Source organism: Panthera onca, chromosome C1 (assembly GCF_046562875.1).
Source record: "Panthera onca isolate mPanOnc1 chromosome C1, mPanOnc1 haplotype 2, whole genome shotgun sequence".
Lineage (NCBI taxonomy): Eukaryota > Metazoa > Chordata > Mammalia > Carnivora > Felidae > Panthera > Panthera onca.
Window position 1 is genome coordinate 178112011 of NC_138346.1, and position 7595 is coordinate 178119605.

At 47.3% G+C, this 7595-nt stretch overlaps 1 protein-coding gene across 2 annotated transcripts in view; it reads left to right on the plus strand.

Annotated features, from left to right (window-relative positions):
- YIPF1 (Yip1 domain family member 1) overlaps positions 1–7595 on the plus strand; it is a 36864-nt gene that overhangs the window by 18307 nt on the left and 10962 nt on the right. For both annotated transcript variants that reach the window (XM_060626859.3, XM_060626858.3), the window contains 3 exons: positions 742–908; positions 1267–1449; positions 5975–6072. In XM_060626859.3, coding sequence (XP_060482842.3) covers positions 742–908; positions 1267–1449; positions 5975–6064 — 440 coding nt within the window. In that variant the 3' untranslated portion in view covers positions 6065–6072. The remainder of the gene's footprint in view (positions 1–741; positions 909–1266; positions 1450–5974; positions 6073–7595) is intronic.

The window sequence follows — 7595 nt, forward strand, 5'->3', positions numbered from 1 at the left end:
TGGTGCCATGGGCTTAGCCACACTTTATGGTCCTCCACTCCAGAGGAGGGAAAATGAATCTTCTGGAGGAGGAGGAGGCAGCGGCGGCAGCCTGGACCGTAATAGACTGAACACTGCTGTTCTGAGGAGCCACTCGGTAGCATTGCTACCACAGACACAGAATTATTTAATGAAGAAAGTAAAAGTGAAGAATCTGTCGAACGATTCATCAATGAACTCAAACTCCCTATTTCAGGGACAGCAGGCACTCTAAATAGCACGCAGAGCAAGTTAATCTGCACCCAGGGCATTTGAATACATTCGCTCAAGACATCAGTGTCAGCTCTTGTTATACTGGGAAAGAGGATGTGTTCTTCCAAGGGGATAGTTGGCTTTCCTTTGACTGAAATGCTTGGTATGTTTAAACACTTGTATTGAGGCCCTCTGAAGTCTTTCAGTTGCATAATTCAGTTGTTCAGTACTGTTTGTTGTTATTAAACCAGTTATAAAAACCATATGAGAGACCACTGGTCATCACACAAAGACAGTGCTAAATCTTCGTCAATTCAGCACCGCCTTAGAGTGCTTACTCTGTGGCAGTACTGTGCCAGGCGCAGGGACTATGCCACCAATAAGACTCGATCCCATGAGCCAGTGAAGCAGGTGGACATGCTAGGGAGTAAGTCCAGTAAGGTATTAGAAGTGCTCTGATAGTAATTAAAGGCACGATGGGGATTAAAACTTGTGTCCTGTCATCCTCAGTGTCCATAGCGGCCACGATCATCTATGCCTATGCTTGGCTGGTTCCTCTCGCACTCTGGGGTTTCCTCATGTGGAGAAACAGCAAAGTTATGAACATTGTTTCCTACTCGTTTTTGGAGATTGTGTGCGTCTATGGATATTCGCTCTTCATTTATATCCCCACAGCAGTAAGTACTATACTTATTCTGAGCGATGCCCCGGGCTTGTTGAAAATTCAGCCAGCATCATCATTTCTAGCCTGACACTGATGCACGCCTGAAGAATACCATTTGAATTTAGAGGTGCAGCGGGAATGGGGATAGGGAGCCAAGTGCCTTTGCTGGATCTTGAGCCCTTTGTTCTGAAAGCATTCGCCTCAGTCTGCATGCTGGGGTGTTTCTCCAGCTGTACTGAGAAACCACAGTGGCACAGGGGGCCCAGCTGCTGATTGGCTCAGGGGCCTTTACAAACACACGTGCCTGGAATGAACAAATGCCTCTCCAAAATGCCTCCAAAAAAGCCCTCCCCTTCCTCCTCTTCTTTCAGGTGCTGTGGATTATCCCCCAGAAAGCTGTTCGTTGGATTCTAGTCATGATTGCCCTGGGTGTCTCAGGCTCTGTCTTGGCAATAACATTTTGGCCAGCTGTTCGTGAGGATAACCGGCGCATCGCACTGGCCACAATTGTGACAATTGTGTTGCTTCACACGCTGCTTTCTGTGGGCTGCTTGGTATGGTCTCATTCCTGTGATCTTCCTGTGTGCCTCAGATACAAAGGCCGAAAGACCTCAACCTGTTACTCACAACGGACGGGTCTTTTAAGACGGGCTCCATAAAATTAATATTGTTTTGAATAGACTGTCCTAAATGAGAAGCGGTAAATTGATGAGAATTTGATGGTAATCTCTGGCTTTACCTAATTTCTGAAACTTGGTAAGATTTGGAGTCTGGCCAGAGGATGTCGGGGTGGATGAGTGTCTATAAGAGGTTGGGGGTGGGGGTGGGGGGGGAATGTTCAACCTTTGGATGTCTTTGCAGGTTTTCTGTACATACCTAGAAAGAGTTTTGAAATTTCCAGTTTCATAGGTGGAAAGTCTGAGCATGAAATCAAATTAGGAGAGGGGAGATATTTTTAAGGTGAATAACATTTAAAAGAGGTTTTGGGTTCGTGTATTTGGGTGTCTTTTTAGGGAGAGCATGTGGTTTTCAGGCAGGTCCAGACTGAAGACCAGCACTGTCACTCACTGGCTGTGTGAGCTGGGCCATGGTACCTACCTTCTCTGAATCTGAACGGCTTAATCGGTAACATGGGCATAAAATTTCCTGCCACCTAGGGTTGTATTGAGGATAAAATAAAATAATACATATAAAACAGTTCATATAGAACTTGTCCCACAAATGCCCATAAGTTAGGTCCCTTTCCCTTGGTCCTAAGGAAACACGGTTTTATATCTTTTGTGCACATTGTACAAACCACGGTTTTATATCTTTTGTGCACATTGTACACAAAAATTGCTGCCCATGGCCTCAACAAGGCCTGAAGCAGGTTTTTAAAGAACACCGAGTCCAAGAATGTTAAGGTCACTAATGAAGGAAAGAATGTGCCCACAGGAAGATACCCATATTGCATGTGTCCAGACCCTTGGCTGGGTTTTACAGTTGTGGGAGTAAATATTTCTTTGGCACCATTTGATCTGTGATAGTTTTGTGTAGACAACCCGGGTCATTAATAAGATCCCAATACTTGATCATTGAACAAAGTCTCATACAAAGTGCCAAGTTCTAAAACACGGACCTGGTTTACGTGCAGTTTACATGTCTAAGCTTTAAATTTTTGAGACGGAGGACTATTGGTCTGACTCACGGCAGAGTGACACCATTGATTTCGGGGACTTGGAGTCCCTGGGCTGACCCATTGTTACAATGGGTAACGCTGCTGAGGCCTTTCTTGACCTTTCTGTCTGCGGAGGAAGAATGTCGTTTCTCGCCGTAGCCCTCTCACTGGTGTCTCCCCACGTCTCTCTTGAAAATTTCCCCGCATATACCTAGTTGAGTTGGTGGAGAGAAGAAGGCAAGAGAAGAAGCACTGCCTTGTTCAGTTCTGTAAAGAATAGAGAGGAGCGTGGCAGATTAGACGAGGGGGCAGGGAGGTGGTGGTGATGGTAATATTACTGAGAACCTATTTCCTTTGGTGTGGGTGGCAGGGTCTTTTACCTCCCATGCCTGTTACTCCCTTTTGGGGGTAAATGACACTGAAGTTAGGATTTACCTGCCCGTCCTGCTGCTCCGGAACTTGCTGGAAGAGAGCATTATAATGAAATAAAAAGAGCCCTGGACTGGGCTTAGCTTTGTGAGCCTAGGCGAGTGACTTCGTTCTCAGAGCCCTGGCTTCCTCCTCTATCATGGAGATTCATATTTTGTGGGCTCTTGTGAGACTCAGTGAGCTGGCCGTGAGAGCCCTTCATGTGTCGTTAAGGGTTCTTCAGGTGTAAAGAAGGTACTAAGAGAGCCCTGTGTGATCTGAAGCTGCCAAGGCCACTCTGCTACCTCTTCCTCCTGAGTGCCCCAGTGAGAGTGGTCCAAGGTCACACAGCTCGAAAGACAGGGCCCTTTCATTGGTGCCTCTCACTGGCATCTTCCCACCTCTCTCCAGAATGCCTTTTCCATCATACACCTGGCTGGGAAGTTGGAGGAGAGAAGGAGACAGGAGAGAAGGCTTCTTGTTCACTTCTTAGGGAGTCCGAGGAGCCGGGCACGTTGGATGATGGAGCAGGGAGGGAACTGCAGGTGTAGACCCCCTCTTGGAGGGAGGTGCAGTTTTCTCCTCCTCGTGGAAGGGAACCATCCCATGATCAGGGGTTTAGCCAGGGGCCCTCTGTGCCTGGGGTTTTGCTCTCCATGCCGGAGAAGGCCTCCTCTTATCTCTTCTGGAGATGTGCAGTACAAGAGGTTGGAGCAGAAGTTAGGAGATGGGGTCTGGTCCCAGCTCCTTCGCTCCCTGCTTTGGTTATTTCCCCTCTCTGGCCCCTACCTCCTCACTTAGAAAACGGAGCTGCAGGAACATCTTTACTTTTGTAAGGACTGAATGATACATGCAACATGAACAATACAAGCCATGCAAACGGCAGATATTATTATTAGTGGAAGGGCAGAAGGGAGAAGAATTGGCAGGGGAGGGGCACTGGCTGACCCACACAGCTTGGCTTCTCACTGCCCCAGGGAGCACGGATTGCGGGTTTTAAAGCTTCAATGTACTAAAGTGTTTGACAGTCCTCTATCTGCCGAGGGCCCCTCAGGGCTCACAGTTGTATGCTAAGTTGGTAGTGGACGCTCACTCCAGGTGGGGAGGACTAAGGAAGCACCAGAGGGTGCGTCCTTGACTGGTGTATTGGAGATGTACAAGCCTGCGTTTGCCATGGTTACTGCTGATGGTGGACAGTCCTGTGCCCTAACTCTGCCAGGGGACACTCCCAGCCCTACTCCTAGAAAGCCTGAAGTTGCATCCTGAGGCCTCCACAGTGCCTCGTCCTAGACTGGACATAGTCTACGGCCATACCACCCTGAACACGCCCATCTCGTCTGATCTAGACTGGGCATAAAGTTAGGTGCCAAACTGCAGGCAGCACTGGAGAAGAGAAGAACGTAGTTTTTGGAGCCGGACACAACCGGATTGAAGCCCTCAGACACAGGGTTGTGTAGCTTTGGGAAAATCTCTTTGCCACTTGCTCATCTTTAAAATGGGGATAAAATTGCCTATTACAGGATTATCGAGTAGGTTAATGATCTATGCACCTGATGCACAGTAGGCACTCCCTGAATGACAACTGTGGCTATTGCTAAGTATTTGTGGAATTAATGAACTAATGAGCCGTAGAATTACAGTTTGACCTTAGAGGTCATTTTTTCCAATCCTTCCATTTCACAGATTAGAAAACTGAGACTCACGGGTGGAGTGATTTGTCCAGAGTTACTGTGCGAGTTACTAGCAAAACCAGGTTTAGAACCTGGCCTCTTGGCTCATTCCCTCTGATGAGGGTTTCGTCCGGTAGCCTGGAAGAAAGGTACTGTTCCTGCCTCATGAGGGCTTTGTGGCTCCACCTTCACGATATCTGGAGGGGCCCAACACTATAGCAGCATGTCCCCTGTCCCCTCGTTAATTTAGGGACCATTCTTTCCCTGCCTCAGAAAACAAGTGCCAGAAGGGACCCTGGGAGGAAGGCTTTTAGAGCTAATAGGATTGCTCAGGGAATGTGACAAACTAGGGGCGCCCTGTAGCTGGAAACTTTGAAATGGATTGCTGAAGAGCTAACACAGAATAGGACTATGTTGGGGAAAGTTCTAGTGTGTCATGTTGGTGCCCCCTCCTGGCTGATAGAGAGCAGTGCTGGCAATATGGTTCTTGACTTGGCTTTTTATCCATTTAATCCCAATGCCCTGACTTCCAAGGCGGAATCACAAGTGTGCAGTGATCCTTGATCTGTTAAGAGATTCACCTTTCCTTTGAACAACCCAGGTATTTTACTGGGCTAAAGTCAAGATTCTCAGACCATGAGACAGGTCGGAAGATCCTCCTTGGTTTTTTCCCTCTTCTATCTCCTCCTGATTTTTGACAGTTAAATTGCAGATGTTGACTGAAAGCATTTATCAAACCTTTCATTTTCACGCTGAAGAATTATGAGGTAAGTCCTGCCTGGCGCTTTCTTTCGGAGGTCTTTACCAAGAGCCAGCGGGTTTAGCAGCAATCTGTCGTAGTTCAGTTCATTAAGTATTGGCTGTTTACATAGTGTGCCAGGCCCTGAGTCAGAGGCTGGTGGCACAGGGACAAGAAGGACACAGTCTTTGCCCAGGAGGAGAGACTGTAAGGTAGTGATTAAGAGCCTGAGGAGCTTGGAGTCAGAAAAGACGCGACTCTCCCACTTATTGGCCATGTGCGCATGATTGAATGGCAGCCTCCCTGAGCCTCAGTTTCTCATTTGTCAAATGAGGATAACAATAGCACTCCCCTGGGGTGGTTATGCAGATGAAGTCAGATGTAGTAAGTGCCCAATAAATAGTGGCTAAATTTTAAAAAGTGAGTCACAGTAGAGTAAGTGAGATGGACAGAAACAGAGTCGGTTGTAGTTCAGTGGGATGACAAATGTGTCAGAGGGAAACATAGGGGCCATGAGAGCCCAGACATACTATTGGCATGAAGACTAGAACACTCGAGCAGATCACTGTGTTTTAACCGCCCTCATGGGTTTCCTTCTCCTGCAGGCATACTTTTTTGATGCACCGGAGATGGACCACCTCCCCACAGCCGCAGCTGCTCCAAACCAAACAGTTGCAGCAGCCAAGGCCAGCTAAAAAGGAAAGTAAGAGATTATTTTTTGTTATATTTTTTGCTGTTTGGTACAGTCAGAAGTGGGCAAGCGCAGCACTTCCATTACTGTTAGCATCAAGAACCAAGAGGGCCAGACCCTTTTGTCTCTCCGCACGATTCACTGTGGTGTTTGTGCACGAGCATGTCTGCATATATGTGTCACGTGTAACCACGTGAAATCCACGTGGCCCTGGTTTAATAGGTTTGGGAGATGTGGGCTCTAAGCTTCTTCATGAGAGGAGCTCCTGCCTTCTGGTCCTAGCATCCCCTCCCCTCTGCTCTCTGCCCCTTTCCCAGGAGCACAGTGTGGGTGTGTTCTATTTGGTTACAGTCCTGGTGGTTTTTGTAGTTTCCCTGTGACTTCTCACCATGGCCTCAGACCCGGAGCGTGACTTGTCTTGAATTACTCACGGGGTTCTCCAAAGCTTACACATTCTCATGCCTGGTTTGCTCTCTGGCCTCTTGGATGATTTCACTTTGGTGGTTAGCTCCGTGGGTTAGAGTAAAGGAAGTAAAGGGAGAGCCAATTCCTCCATGGCCTATTCCTTGCCTCCCAGTTCCAGCTCCTCCATGTTCCAAGGCTGCAGCCATGCTGGACTCTTGCCCTTGCCAGAACACATGCCTTTGCACTTGCTCTTCCAGATGGCTGAGATGTTCCCTCTCTTCCAACCGTCATCACTTACCTTGTGATCCTATTATAGCTTGTATTATACATTCCTGTTAATGGTGCTTGAACTACTAATTGTTCACTGTGCGTCCATCTGCCTATTCATTTGTTCATTCATTGATTCATTTGTCCTCTGTGGACTGGTATGTCCTCTTGAGGTATGAACTGTTCAGCTCAGTTCCATGAGAACAAGAAATAGGTATTACCCTTTATCTTCATTGCTCACCACAACACAGTGGATACTCAGTAAATGTTTGTGGAGTGAATGAATGAAGCCATACTCTGCCCCTGATCCCCCTGTGGGCCAAGAACCTTTCGTCTGTTTTGTAACCACAGGGTGACCTTCTCCTCTCCCAGAGTTATTGAGTGTGGTGCAAAGACCAGGGCCTTTAGAGTCAAGCAGAACTAAAATGAGATCTTGGTCCTACCTTATACTGGCCGTGTACCTGGGGCAAGGAGCTTACTCTTTCAGAGCCTCGGCCAACTTAACTGTGAAATAAGAATGATACAACCCATACTCTAAGACTGCAGTGAAGATTAGAGATCACGTTTATAAAAGCTCCTGGCACATAGTTAAGGTACTCAGCGATAGATTCAAAGCTACTTCCTCTCTGAGAGTGGCTTGGTATTTGTGTTGAGATTTGGTGGTTCCCACTGACTTTACCTTGACCCTTTATTTCTTTTTTGTCAAATAAGTAGATTTTTTCTCTTAGGTGGGGAATTTGGGTTGCAGGCCTTGCAAATTGACAAGATTTGCTTGGTCAAACAAAGACACCTCTGGCGGGGTTGTTGGTAAGACAACTGCCCTGACCAATGGAATGACTAGGGAACTATTGTAAATGTCACAG